The 15,067-nt window shown below is 36.9% G+C and overlaps 2 protein-coding genes across 3 annotated transcripts; one reads left to right on the forward strand and one right to left on the reverse strand.

The window, feature by feature from the left end:
- The first annotated feature begins 1,004 nt into the window (after positions 1-1,004).
- Positions 1,005-5,203, forward strand: LOC103723928 (WAT1-related protein At4g08300-like). The gene is made up of 7 exons (XM_008815026.3): positions 1,005-1,287; positions 1,528-1,590; positions 1,675-1,791; positions 2,002-2,230; positions 2,829-2,987; positions 3,064-3,215; positions 3,415-5,203. Exons 1-7 carry the CDS (start codon positions 1,082-1,084, stop codon positions 3,593-3,595), a joined length of 1,107 nt encoding a protein of 368 aa, XP_008813248.1. The 5' UTR covers positions 1,005-1,081; the 3' UTR covers positions 3,596-5,203.
- Positions 5,204-7,574: 2,371 nt separating this feature from the next.
- On the reverse strand, positions 7,575-15,067 carry LOC103723929 (CCR4-NOT transcription complex subunit 9-like). Of its 2 annotated transcripts, none has more exons than XM_008815027.4 (11): positions 11,839-15,066; positions 11,572-11,726; positions 11,180-11,263; positions 10,997-11,086; positions 10,867-10,909; positions 10,093-10,199; positions 9,920-10,015; positions 8,459-8,572; positions 8,265-8,353; positions 8,115-8,184; positions 7,575-8,032 (listed from the first exon to the last, which is right to left on the reverse strand). In XM_008815027.4, exons 1-11 carry the CDS (start codon positions 11,942-11,944, stop codon positions 7,793-7,795), a joined length of 1,194 nt encoding a protein of 397 aa, XP_008813249.2. In that variant the 5' UTR covers positions 11,945-15,066; the 3' UTR covers positions 7,575-7,792. The 2 variants fall into 2 exon arrangements, 1 of the variants encoding a protein (XP_008813249.2); XR_005510688.1 differs by having other exon boundaries at positions 7,895-8,032; positions 8,115-8,192; positions 11,839-15,067.

A 15,067-nucleotide genomic window follows, 5' to 3' on the forward strand; every position in this document is an offset into this window, starting at 1 on the left:
GAAGTTCAGGGTTCAGCATGACAACCAGACAAGAAATAAATAAATTCGGATTTTCTTTTTTGAAAAAAAGAAAGATTGGTCACTTGTCCAATCACTTTCGTTCAGGAAATGAAAATATAGCAGATAAAAGTACAGAAGAAGGGGAACAAGAAAGCAGGAATAACAGAGTACCAAAAGTCACTAACAGAAGCTTCAAAAGATTAAAGAGAGGAAGAAGCTTCCTCCTGACTTATCTGAAACCTATCTGGTCCAATCCATAAGTAGGAAGCTGGTTCTTATCCAGCTTTAGCAAGATAGTCCAGGGGCATGAGTAAGAATCACAAAGCCAATACCAGTTTGGGAAAGGCTCGATAGTTAAGGTCATGGCAGAGAATGACCTGCTCATAAGAAGAAGTAGAATTTCCTCATGTACCACAGCCTGCCACTTCAATAGTGCATTCAAAAAGGAGTTTGTGCATTCTCACACACAGCTAATAAGAATCCATGCATTTTAGCCAATGAGGGAAAAATGAATGATCTAATGGAGATTGTGCAAAGAAAATAGTTAATTAACAGGGATATCACAGGTTTCTTGTACTAACATCCTGGTTGGTCAACAATAAACTATACATGAGTAGATTTCGATGGTTGGAAGGCTTAGAAAACCAAGAAAGTGGTAACCTCCGAGAATCTCACACATAAAATTCAATAGAAAACAGTCCACATAAGAAAGTCATGCTGCTTCAGCTTACTTGAGCTTTTTGACCAGTCAAGTGAAAGATTAAACATTAGATATATTTCTTGATCCATTTGGGCGGTATCAAGAAGTAGTAATAGAACATGCAAAAGTTTTGGAGTATCTTGGCAACCATGCAAGAGAATATCTTCTAAAGCTTTCACCCATTAGCTTTGCAGTTTTTTCATCTAGAAGACATACGTTATGTGGGAGAACAAGATACCAGCAACGTGTATGAGGAATCACAAAATGCAAACAAAGCCATCTCTATTTAAAGATAAACTACCATGGTACCACTTATTCATTCAGAAACCACGGCAAGCAAAGGCAATACCTGTGTTGCTGGAAAGACGAAGCTCAAGAGCTATGACACTTGGAAGATTTCAGATCAGAGGAACATGCAGGAGATTGAAAGCACACTTTCTCATGGCTCTGGCTCAGCTTGGTTACACAATTCTCTATTTCATTACTGAAGCTTCCTTCAAGCGGGGATTGAACCCCCATGTCTACATTACTTACCGGCATCTTGTTGGTGGCTTGGTCATGTGGCCTTTCGCCTATTTCCTCGAAAGGTACACTATTTTCATCACTCACAACATTCAAGTAATTCTACCAAACTAAAAACTACATAGCTAGAAAAATGATTTTTTAGTCATGATGATTACAGGGAACGCAATTCTTAGTGGAAGTAGTGTCCCTGATACTACACTTACTAGAGTTGCATTGATAAAATAAAAGTGCAATCCATAAGTTCTTTTCTTACAATTAACCACGAACACTGCTTATACCTTTTCCCGTTTTCCATTTTGCAGAAAATTAAGACCGAAGCTGACATGGGCATTGTTCCTGGAAATATGTGTTCTTTCACTTCTTGGGTTAGACAACAAACATTTTGTGAATGTATAAACCAGAGTTCCAGTACCCTGTTTGCGGATTAACATCATCTTTTAATGCTTCAGGGTCAGCCTAACACTGAATATGTACTTCGCAAGCTTGAGATACACCTCTCCAACCTTTGTTTCCTCTATGGTCAACACCATTGCTTCCATGACATTTGTCATTGCTATTCTGCTTAGGTATGCCAGCTTCAGTCTTAACTCAGTTTTAATTGTGAAACTGGGGTCTATTTTCAGTCAGACAAACTTCAAGTACTAATCATTATAATAACAATTGTATCTCTGCTTGTTCAATTTGATATATTTGCCATGATCTAGCAAGTGATGCATGTAAGACATAAATCTCACATTTTAACTGTTATTAATTCAATGATTGCCTCTTACTTTAAGATTGGAGCATCTTGATGTTAAGAGTCCTCCTGGTATGGCAAAGATAGTCGGGACCATAGTTTCCTTGGCTGGTGTCACAACCATGACATTGTATAAAGGACCAGCAGTCAGGAATTTCACGAGAGCACTGATTCATATACAAGGAAATACCACTCATGAAAATTGGTTCAAAGGATCAATTCTTACTGTTGCAAGCTGCATAACGTGGTCAGTCTGGTATATCATGCAGGTACTGAACTTCTTTTAATACAACATAATCAGTCTGACTGCTAATTATGAAAAAAGTTTTTTTTTTCCTTCGATAATAGTACAAAATTGAATCCTTCAAACATGATGAGATGGTCCTATGTAGTTTGTTCTATATTCCAGCACAAATGCTTCCAAGCAGAAAGAGCTACAACAATCCAATACCCAAATTAGTATGCACGGACTGAACTAAGTCGACCTCAAGTATTTACAATGGAACTGCTATATGAAGGGTTGAGCATATGGTTTAAGTGAAAAATGCAAGAGTGATGGATTTGTGGATGAGCAATATAAGAATGATTTTAAGCACCTGATAATAAATAACATACACAACTATGATTGTCGAGACATTGCATGCATATAGTTGCTAGAGTCGGATATATATCTCATATCACAACTGTAAGGTCGCTATTAGAAATAAAGATTATTTAATAAGTTATTTTTTCGACGTAGATTTTTTTTCTTTTTGGCTAAATGCTTTATTCTCCTTGTGTAAATTTTACATGAACCACCTTTCACCAATTTTTTCGCTTAGGAGTTTTAAAATAACAGGCCACACTAATCCTTCATTAGCATTGCAGGCAATGACACTCAAACGATATCCTGCGCAACTTTCACTCACTACATGGATGAACTTTATTGGGGGCATACAGTCAGCTGTTTTTACTGTTTCTGTAGAGCACAAGCCAACAGCATGGATGATTGGATATGACATTGACCTTTGGAGCATCTTATATTCTGTGAGTATACTTTAATAATCGACTTGCTCCTCTCTTTTCCAAAAGGTTCCTTTCTACAAGAAAAATTGTGCTGCAGGGAGTCGTATGTTCTGGTTTAATAATCTTCATTCAATTGTGGTGCACGGAGGAAAAAGGACCAGTTTTTGTGACTATGTTCAATCCTCTTTCAACAATAATGGTGGCACTTCTAGCATACTTTGTTTTTGGTGAAAGATTGTATACAGGAAGGTAAAGATTGAACATTTAGATTCTTGCTTGTGGTAATTTTTAACTTTTATAGGTCTCCAGGGTTCCTTCTATTTGTATATCTGTACCTGAATGCAAATACATACAAGCTTTTGTGCCTCAACTTTTCTGCCTGCTCATTAATGTGCACGCAAATACAAATCACTCTTAGAATTCTAACTTTCTTTTCCTCATTTTGTAGCATAATTGGAGGTTTAATTGTCATCATCGGTCTCTACCTGATGCTTTGGAGCAAAGAAAGAGATCAAGAAGAGCACATGAAATCCGAAAGTCCTTCTTTTTTGGCATATGGAAAAGAGGAGGCAGGCCAATGTGAGAATGATGGAAAAGGAAATGATACAGAAAGATCTCCAGAAGTTTAGACCTTGGAGACTTCACATGCATCGAACTCCCTTTCACCTTGGGCTGTGTCAGCCATTACATTATTATTGCTTAGGGAGGTGGCAGATTGTAGTCATGATTATATTGCAAGGGGAGAAACTGACTAGGGAAGCTGGTTCAAAAGTACAGACACAAATTTCAATTACAAGCATCACGACCGCCAGCTCGGTAATAATTCCTAGTGCAAAAAGCAGATTGTTGCATATATAGTGGCAAGCACAACAATATGAATATAGATGATATGTTAGGGAGAAAAAGCATGAGCCAATGCACTGTTGAAAATATTTCTTTTCAAGTCTTCCTGACCTAAACATTTCGCCCTTGCTTCTCTCCTCTGTTTTAGCCATCATTTGATAGAGTTTGCTATTCATTATTTCTTACTCAACAAATTTAATAACGATTGATGTTGGGGGAAAAATGAATTGCCCCAAAACATGTGGGCGCATCTCCGGCACGTGATGAAGGCGTCCGACCTGAAGGCGCCCGACTTGAAGGCGCCCGATCTGAGGGTGCCCGACTTGAAGGCGCCGGACCTGAGGGCGCCCGACCAGGAGGCGCCCGACCTGAAGGCGCCCGACCACAAGACATCCGACTCCGAGCCCCGCGGCCCTGCAACCCTAATCTCGGCCAAGTCGACCTCGATCGACTTTGACCCTGAAGGAGACCCAGTCAGAGAACAAGGCAAACTCCTCCACTCTGCCAGGAACCGAGCCTTCTAGGGCCCCATCCTGTGATCTCCGCCTGAATGGCTGTCAACAATTAATGCGCATGGTCTTCACAGATTTCCAGCTTACTCAACAATAAATGCGCATGCCCTCCACGGATCTCCAGCCTACTCAAAATCTTAAACCCTCCACAACAACCAGTTGACTCACTCGGCTACGTCCAGTCATCCACAACAACTCATCAGCTCCAGTCTGGCTCTCCACGGCAGCGCATTAATTCACACGATCGTGCTCCATCATGGCGGTAACTCATTCAATTCGCCCAGTCACATCACAGGTAACTTTGTACCCTCCTATAAAAGAAGAACCTCTCCCCCTTGAACGGGGATCTTGACTTTCAGAACTTTGGCATGTAACCTCTCTCTCCTTCCCCACAAAAGCCCTCTCTGACTTAAGCTTCAGAGGGCCGGCGCCGGAAACCCCGGCCACCGGCTTCTTGCAGGTCCCTTGGAGGACGCAGCCCGCCCACGTACCGCCACCCGCCATTTCCTGCCGGAGCTCCTCCTTCTCAGCCAATGGTCGCCCTCGGGTTCAATTTCCAGCAACAATTGGTGCCCTGGAACATATTTTACTAAGGAGCAGAAAGGGCTGCATGATATAATATTTACATAAAGATAGTGAATAGATTTTTGATAAACCCAAAACAACTAAGATACATAAATCCATCCAAGTTAAATCTTTTCTAATTATGCTGTAGCAAGCAAGAATGTGCCATGTCATTGCATTTGATGCATTGTACGATCATAACTTCATGCCTAGAATTATACCACTCGTTGCACAGTCCCTTAACATTAATAGAGGATGTCTGTATAACATTTTAAGGAACTTCTTGAATATAATTCTACAAAACATCATTACAATGTAGTGATTGTGTCATTAGCGGTCATAAGAATGTTTCTCCAATTTAGGAGTTTTCTTTCTCGAGGTTGAGGGCAAGATAAATCTACTTTTGTTTCCTTATTTGGAGGTCTGCTAAGAGTTTCAAAAGGTTCTCTTCCATCATAATGTCTTCCAACCATTCCTGATTTTTTTTACTTGCAAGACACTCTCACTCTCAAAAATTATATACGTGCAAAGCATTCAATTCCTCTTATTTTAAAGAAATTCTAGACTCTATATGTTAAGATCTCTATAGCTTCTTTCCATCCAAATGGACAGCCACTACATGAGATGAAATTTTGCTGTGGAACCCTCGCTTCACTTTTTTCGTATCGGAATTTTCAGAGCATTCTAAGGGTTCAATATATATTGGTATGCTATAATACTTATTATTAATATTAGCACAACATAGCAATATTTACTATTATAATATTATGCTAGTGTTATATTTTAGTAAATATTTAATATTTATCATATGCTATAGCTAATACTATAATAATAATTATTATAATACATTTACTAGTATATTGAGTTTTATATTATTATAAAATATTTTATTAATGTAATAATATTATTATTGCTGTAACATATTTATGTTTATATAACAATATATACTATTAGTATTGTGTTGCATAAATATAATATTTATATTAGTATTTAACGTATGCCTTCTAATATAATAAAATAATATTCTATTATCATGTAATATCATAATATTATTGCTTAATGTTAGCATAGTTTGGAATATTAATTCTTAAGCATATAATATGCCATAACACTATGATATTATAATATATGGTAAATAATATATACAATATTTTTTAAAAAAATATTGACTTCATATTAAAATATTAATATAATCGTATAAAATATATCATAACAAGTCAAGGACATTTTTACTATTTCAGGAAAATTAGACAGTTTATTTCAATTTTGAGCCTATACTAAAAATTTTAACCACCAAACTGAAAATATGATATAAATATCTAGCATAGTTATGCTATCTGTTTAGTTTTTTGGTTCCTATTTTTCTTTTGCTTCTACCAAACGCCCCCTTAGACTATGTACCTGAGCTAACAATCAGGCCAAGTTTATGACCTAGTTGTTGCTGGACCCTGCAAGGCTGCAAGCAGACAAGTCGTTGCCATTTCCAAACTTGTATAACAGCATCTCCAATCCATTGATTGGTAGACTATATAGGTTGGGTGAAAAAAAAAAGGTAGCTTATTTTACCTTTCACCATCCAACTTTCTTGGGTTAACATGTAAGTACGAGGTATGGTATTGGGCAGGCCAAACCAATGCATAATGTATTCTAATACTTCCGAACACCAAGGTCTCTGATGAAGAGAGTTGGATCTTTCTGGTGCAAGGTGAGGAATAATTGAAAGCAAGGGGGATGCGGCGTGGTTCCTAATTACTGAAGAAATTTTATCATGCTAGTGAAAGAGTTGAGCAAGTCTTAATCCAAAATTATTGAGTACTGTAAAAGAAATGCACAAAAAAAAGGAAAGAAAAAAGAGAGGGAGACAGAAAGGGAAAGCAAGAGTGAAAGAGAGTGGGAAAGCAAAGAAATATATTTCTCCAGCTGAAACCTCCAAGTAGAACTCTTCAATAGTAAATTTTATGTGGCATTAAAAGTAAAGTTTAATTTGAGTGAAGTTAGAAGTTTAGTCATGGGTCAGCATCCCATGAAGAGAGGGAATAGTTGGAGAGCAATTATACAGACCATATGCATCCAGGAGAAAGCATTCATCAAATCTCTTTACTTTCTTTTGATCTGACAAGATGTACTCATGTAAAAGTTATATGAATTGCCGTTTTCACCACACAAGAGCATTCATCAATCATTAAAGCTTGTTCTCCAAAAAAAAAACGTCGCATATCTAGAGAGCTATGATTGGAACCCCTTGTCAAGTATGCACGTAAGAGTCTTAATTCAAAGTTAGGAGTAAGACTTCTGACGCTCTCATATAAGAAAAATATATTGCCTAACAGAATGGTTATTCCATTAGTTATTTTTATTTTTATTTGGCTTACAATATTAGAGTAACTTATGAGGACATTTTTGTTCATAATATTTTTTATAAAAAAATGGACAGGCAAAAATAGTGGCTTTATGCTAGAAATATCTTCTGACAACTTTTCTTAAAATAGTTATGCTTGTACAAGTAAAATTGACCAGCATAACTATCATGAGTTTCTGTTTACCTTCAAAAACTATTTCTAGCAATCTGTTCCACAAGCTAAATAAATGCTTCCAAACTACTTTGTTTTTAATATTTTTTTTCGGTAACACTGTGGACCATAGCCAACAGTCACACTTCATTTTGTAAGATAAACATGAACCAAAAATATATTAGCCAAAACTTGTTATCTTTGATTTCAGAATTTTGGATACAGTCAACTTATTTACTGCCACAATGACGTGTATGACAGAGAACTTGCAATGTTGCACAGTATTTACAGGAAAAAAATAGAAAAAGCAGGCATATGAAAGAATTATAAAGTAATTCTCCCCTTCCAAAAACTGCAATGAGATGGCACTTGTACAACATTGATAAGCCAGTCCTATCTAATCGAAATTACTATTAGTAACATTCAAGAGAAGATGGTAAAAAGGTATTTGTTCATTTGTAATAAGTTTTGGCACCATCACATCAGTGGGAACAGGATCGCATATGCAAAGACCAGATTTTAGCATATTCCCTTTCACTATATGCACTTGAACTGGATCTCTCAATATTGGATGTTCTACGATCTTGCCAACATTGAGGAGAAGCTGATGCATCAGGTTCCTGATTACTGGGAACTCCTATAGTTTTGCAAAACAAGCAACTAGTTTAACTCACTTTAGAATACATATCTGACTAGCAAAAAAGCTTGAGGCAAAATACCTCTGTCACTTCATGAAAGGAACCATTTGTGAGAGCATTTGGGAGACTGTTCATCACAATGACATATCCCCTGAAACACTTACAATGATTTGGTAGAAATCAGAAACTTGGCTATTGGGAGACTATTAATTCAATGCCCAAGTTATTTACCTATCATGTTTGCACAGAATAATGTAGCATCTGATGATGTGGAAGAGGAGACGTGGAGAAAGGTCTTGGTCGACAGCCAGAAGATTGACCTTCATAAAAGCCGCATAACAAGAAATTGAAATTCAGAAAAAAAAGAAAGGAAAAAACTGCCAAAAAATGGAAGTCCATGCCAACTAGGTAGTCAGTAGACATACCTGTTTGTCCCATGTCTCTATCAATCCTTTGAGCAGGTGATCACAAATGGGATTGCAAACATAAGATATCCCAAACCCATCTTGAAGTATAGCTTCAAGGATGTGCATTGCAATCTGAAATTCAAATTCTGCAGTTTTAATACACCCCCACAAAAACCATTTATTGGCAAGTGCGCTACATTTACAAAAGGTCACAGAATTTGAATAGACTAGTTAGTGACCAATGAGTTGAAATCACTACTGATCTCGGTTAGGGCCTGCATTAATAATGTCACATCACCATGATATTTGATAGTCTTTACGGAAATCAGGTTAACATGACAGCTACTTATGAAAGAAAAATATATTCTGCTAGTTTTTAACACACAACATCTCTCTGAACTACATAATTTTCTCTTCTTTTTTTTTAATGAAGGGGAGGTTTAACTATCCGGATTTTTATTCGAAAAAGAGTTCGGAGGCATAAGTTACAAAAAGTTGGATGACTGCCACAGTGCTACAAGAGGGAGCCTCCGCATTTATCCCAAGAGAACGGTCATACAATTTACAGGGAAAGGAACTAAAGTTTATCCTACAGGCCTTTCAAACAGCCATCCCAACCTCCCTCGAGTTGATAGTAGATTGACATAAAGCATTTTTCAACCTATTAAGAAGATCTGAAATCCCTGGTTTATGCTTCCTGACGTAAGTAGAAATAATGAAAGACATTCTAGCTCCGCTTAATATCCTTTGTAACTTTTCTTCTAAAGAAACAAAAAAATAAACAAAGAAACTATGTAGAAATAATCATAATATTAGTCATCAGCCTTAATGAGAACTATATTTAGTCACTTTTACATATTCTTGTTTGCTGAACGTTGCCTTTAAAGGTTACATCTGCTTTTACTGCAAGTTTTTCAAATCCTTGCTCTTGTATATTTTAGCTCATTTCCAGAAAGAAATGAAACTAAGATCATGTGATGCACAAATGCACTGGAGTATATAAGATAATAGGAACATAATTGAAAAAAAAGTCTTAGGAGTTAATTTCTATATGTACATGATAGTTATATTAAGGAGTTAACTAAACACGAACGGAACTGCTTCATAATAGGAATCTGGGACTAAACTTAAAGGAATTATTTGGATATAAAGTTATTTTACAAGATAAATGATTAAATCAACACATATTATGCGGGATTCTGCATTCCGTCGGCAGATAACAGCATCCAATATCGTGCATTTACCATAATTTTTTAGTCATCAGTCATCTATGATACAGAGGATGAGAGATCATTTGGAGCCAGACGAATATACCAAAGACTAATCTCAGAACATGAATAAGAAAGTAATGGGATGAATTTATATAGGAATAATACACAAACAAGGGGGGGAGTATACTGAAAAAGAACATGCAACATTTAAATATAGAACAAGATGAGAAAGAAATTTTAGCTTGTTCATATTGAAAATCAGAATTACCACTTTAGTAAGCTCACTTCCTGTCTCTACAATGGCGCGACACACTTCTACCATATCACTCTCAATAGCCCACCGGATGATACTTGGCTCTCTACCCTTCAAACAAAATAATTACTTCCATGATTCAGTATCATGATTTGAACCATCAGTAAACATATCAAAAGACAAAATACCTGGCATAGAATTCCAATAACCGAGAGAGCAATTGCACGAATATTGTCAAACACCTCGATTTTGTTTTCAAATAGTATCAAGGGAACCAAGAAGTTTGGAACACAAGCTGGAACATGGGGAGTAAACAATCGTGATGTAAATCATAAGTAAGTTGATTATGCCAAAGTACAAAGATTATATTCTTCACTGAAATTAATTATCAGTGTTAGAAAATTCACAGTGATAATATAAAGAGTGACGGAGATTGAAGAATGTGTGATTTGGCAAAAAAATTGAGGATAAGCTCCCTTTTTTTTTTTGAAATAATTGTTAAGGAACAAAAGACAAATCTGGAAAGGCTTCAAGGTATATACTGTAATTAAGGAAATGGCTATCCTGTAATTGTAAGCTTAAGATCAGGAATAGAATATCCATTTTTGCCCATGGGAAATACAGCGGGAATTCTACCTTCCAGATTCAAACCCAAAAGCTCTTCTCAGTGCATATGTTAAGGAAAGGGGTGCCAAGCAAAGGAACAATCTCTTATAATTCAGATGCAATAGTTAAAAAGCACCAGAACAATGTCTTGGAAATTCAAAAAAAAAAAAACTTTAAGAAAAATGGCAAGTTTCTCCACAAATAAAATCAGGGGCTCCAGGTAAGTAGTTTCACAGCAACATAAACATAAGAAAAGAACCTTCCATAAGTATCTTGTATGGAATTTTGTCACATAAATGTTCTATTTATTTTGAGGAGTGCATTATTCATAGTACATAAAGTTGTTCTGGACTTACAATCAACAAACTTCTGCCTTGTTTCACCATTAGCTGCAACACTCTGTGAATAGCAAGAATTATTTCATACAACAAAAACCATGATGGAGATAATAACATAAACCTCAGCAACACAGAGAAGAAAACTTACCTGAAAAAGTGTGAGAACATTAGCAAGACGTTTAATGGATCTCACATTGAGAGTTTCATTTACCATCTTCACGTAAAACCCCACAATCTCCTGTTCCATCAAATCAAAAACGTTCGTATCAAACTAAACAAGCCATTTGCAAAGCATCAGATAGAATCTTAAAACCAAGAAACAAACGACCACCTGCAACAATACAGACATTGTAGCACAGGAATTGAACACCAAAAAACCAGCCCGGTGGTAATTATCTGGATCTTCCTCCCTTTTCTGCAGCCAAGAATGTATAAATTGATGATATTCTGATAATCATTAATCACCACTAATCAATTTCTTGGATCCTGGCTTGTACAACCAAATTTCTATTGACCTGGAATCCTTTAAAAGTGATTTTTTAAAATAGCACAAGAAGGGCAAGTAAATCAAACATTCTTGTTAACCTAATTGCTTAAACATCAAATGATTTAACTCCTACGGAACATAGTAGACTATACAAGAAAATTACAAAGTCTAATTCGAAACAGATGTGCCCAAAATCAATAAAGAACCCCAAGAAAATTCGCAAAAGAAATGGAGACCTCGACGAGGTAGTTGCTTAGGTATCTGATGGCGTTCTCCCTAAGATCTTCATCGACGAACTCGACGATGGCCTGGGGCATGGTCATTGGCCTCTTCATCCACTTCACCTTGTGCTTCTTGCCCAACTTTTTCGCCTCCTTCGCCCCGGAGAGCTCTGAAAACCCGCCGAAAGGAAAGAGAGCGCCATCAAAGAATCAAGATGGGAGAAAGAAAGAAAGAAAGAAAGAAAGAAAGAAAAGGGGCGGAAACATGGGGAAAGGTGGGACCTTGATCGATCTTGGAGTCTTGGAGGAGGCTTAGAGTTCTTTCCTCCCATCGCTGCTCCTCTTCTTTCTGCTCCGGGTCGCCGAGGCCTTCCTCCACCTCCGCCATTTATCCCGGCCTTCAAATTTCTTGGGCTGAGAGAGAGAGAGAGAGAGAGAGAGAGACGTCGGTGGGAAGGTGGGCGGTGGGGAAGGGTTTAAATAGGGAAGACGAAGTCATGAGATTTCCTTTGGCGGGAATGTATCCGTATCTGAATTTCGTCACATTGCATGTAAAAAATTTGGGCTGAGGTAGCTTCCGACATTGCAGCAACTGATTAGGTTATTTGTTGGGCCTCTAAACAGAGGTTAGTCAGCCCATTAACCCAATTAGGGGTTAGATCATATACTTGTGAATTATGAGCTGTGATAAACCATGGCAAAAATAAGGAGGCGTACTCAATGGTGGAGTGAAGCTCCGAGAGAAGGAAAGATGGGTGAGGACTCAAGGGGAAAGACTTAAAAGTGAGAAAAAATAACTGGTTAAATTTTTTTTTATAAATGGTCATTAATTCTATTGGCATGGTCAGTGCCCCATGTTTTCATGTGCAGAGTTTTTCCACCTACACGAAAGTGTACAAGTAGCACTCCTTTATAATTTGATTTTTCTTCCTCTACGAGCAAGTTATTGACATCCAAATTATTTATGAGAGTTCCATTGAGTGAAAGTGGTTAGAATATCATTAATTTGAGAGAGGTTAGAAATTTAATAGAGTGTCAGTATTACCCCACCTAGAGCGAAAATAATTGGAGAGCAATGATTTAAATTCTATGTACATCTATGAAAAAAATGTATTCATCAGTAATTTTTTACTTAAAAAAGTCGCATAGTTGGAGAATAATGATTTGAATCTACATATCAAAATAGAAATATATGTATATATCCACATATAAGAATCTCATTTTAGAGATAAGAGCGATACTTGTCTCATATTTTTGAGTAGTCCATTAAGTTTGATATACATTTTGACTTTTTTCCATTAGTTTAAATTTTTGGAGATAATTGATTGGATAATGTGATCTTAGAGCTCAAATTTGATGGAAATCATAAGTTAAAAATATTCTTTGGTTCAATTTATTTCTTTTAATTATTAATGATTATCTTATCCTAATTCCGGTATATTTCTGGCATCCGCTGATCCTTTTTAGCTTTTCTATTGGAAGAGATTTTTGTTTGTTTCTAGGTCCTTTGTTTTTAGATGACATGACACAGCAGACCCATGCTAGCGACAATTGAATCATTATTTTGAAGAATATTTCAGGAAACATGATAGGAATGCCATCAACTGGATTCAAACCTGGGGCCTCCCCGTACCATGTTTGTTTTGAGACGACATGATAGAAAAGATAGCCAATCCAGTGATCCAAATCCTGCTGAGAAAAGTATATCATTTTTGAGATCCAGTTTTCCTTTCAGGGCACCATTCCTCAACACTCTTGTCTAGGAAAATTTAAACAAAAAAGTGCCACCCAAGAACTGTCATGTTCTTAATACCATCCACTTCATTCTGCCTTTATTCCCATTTTAAGTTCCAGGCAGATGTCACTCTTATCAACATGTACATTCTTAAGAAAATGCCCTAGTCTGCTCTAATTGGCCTTACTCTTGAAGATTATTCTCATTCACTAGTTGCTTGAGCTCTTACCTAATATTTCTTCCTTGAGCTCTCAATGATGATAGGCTTTTGATTTGCCTGCTAAGTTCTGTTTTAGGCAGTTTTAGTATGAGGGCTACAGATCGTGCAATCCTATTGCATGACAATTCTTGTTGTTGAACATGTCATTTTTTTTTACGCGCCTTCAATATTATACCCTTAATAGACTACCTAGAACTCTTCCACCCTCTATGGTTAATAAGCTCATTTTTCTTCATATTCACATTCTTCACCTCATTTGTTCAAGGTTCCTTAGACTGGGAAATTGAGTTTTACTACTGCAGTCTTGCACCTCACCCGCCACCCAGCCCCCATATTTACCTTCATAATCATGCCATTTTGTGGACAAGCTGCCCCAACTTGCTTCCCCATTACCTTCTTCCGAGTGCTAAAAGTTGTAACAGTCAACCAACTAGCTGACTTTACCATATTTGATTAACTTCCTCCAGCTAAAAGTCATTTCTTCCAACTATTCACTGTAACACAGTACAGAAGTGGATGCAACCTATGTCTGTTGCTAGAGATGATTTTGTATACCCATACTTGGAAACATGTTTCCCTTTTCCACAAGAAGGTTCCTGCCTTTAAATGTCATTGTTATAAGATCAATACTTAGTTAAGTGGATCACTATAAGACAATTGACTTGTCATTGTTATAAGATCAATATTTAGTTAAGTGGATCACTATAAGACAATTTACCTGCAACTTTAGTCAGGAGTACAATGATGATTATGTGAAATCATTTTCTCCTATCATTAAGCCTGTGCTCAAAATCATTCTGCAATACTTTATGGATGGATAATTTGTTAAATGATTATAAAAAATATGAGGGCAAGCCTTAGAGCAATTATAAGATTGCTCTATTATGAACTGGGTGTCACGGTTTCGAAATACGGCAATAGTCTCTCTATGGGCGGAGTAAAGCTGCATACATCTGATCCTCCTCAAATCTGCAATATGGGAGCCTTGTGGACTAGGATGCCTTTTTGTCATGAAAATTGTAGCCTTTTGTAGATATATGGTGGAAGTATAGAGTCTCACAGGTCTACACATTATCCTCAGCATGTTTGCTATTAGATTCATTGAAGACAATCTCAGCCCAGCTCCTTGAGTTTGATTTGATTAAATTTAGTTAGACGCAACCGTAACATATTTCTTCGATCCTTTTAACTGCATTCTTGTGCTTGGTCCTTTGAGCAGAATAGCATTTGACACTAAGCTTACTTATCACCATGTGAAATTACATTTACCCAACCTATTGTCAGTCAGTTCTTTGTTGTGGCGCTAATACTATTGATGTGCTCATTATTGCCTATGAAAAATAAGGCCTTAAAATCAGTGATAAGAGATTAGTACTATAATTCTTATACCCCTTCTCCTTCCCCCCCATTCTTTTCTATTAGTTTTATGGTATGAGAGACAATATGCTACAGTAACTACTTGCAGTTAGTCAACTAAATAAGGTCCGCAGAACCGTCCCGAACTGCTCGGTTCGGGACGTTCCGAGCCGTACCGGCGGCGGACCGAGACAGTTCTG

Source organism: Phoenix dactylifera, chromosome 2 (genome assembly GCF_009389715.1).
Source record: "Phoenix dactylifera cultivar Barhee BC4 chromosome 2, palm_55x_up_171113_PBpolish2nd_filt_p, whole genome shotgun sequence".
NCBI lineage: Eukaryota > Viridiplantae > Streptophyta > Magnoliopsida > Arecales > Arecaceae > Phoenix > Phoenix dactylifera.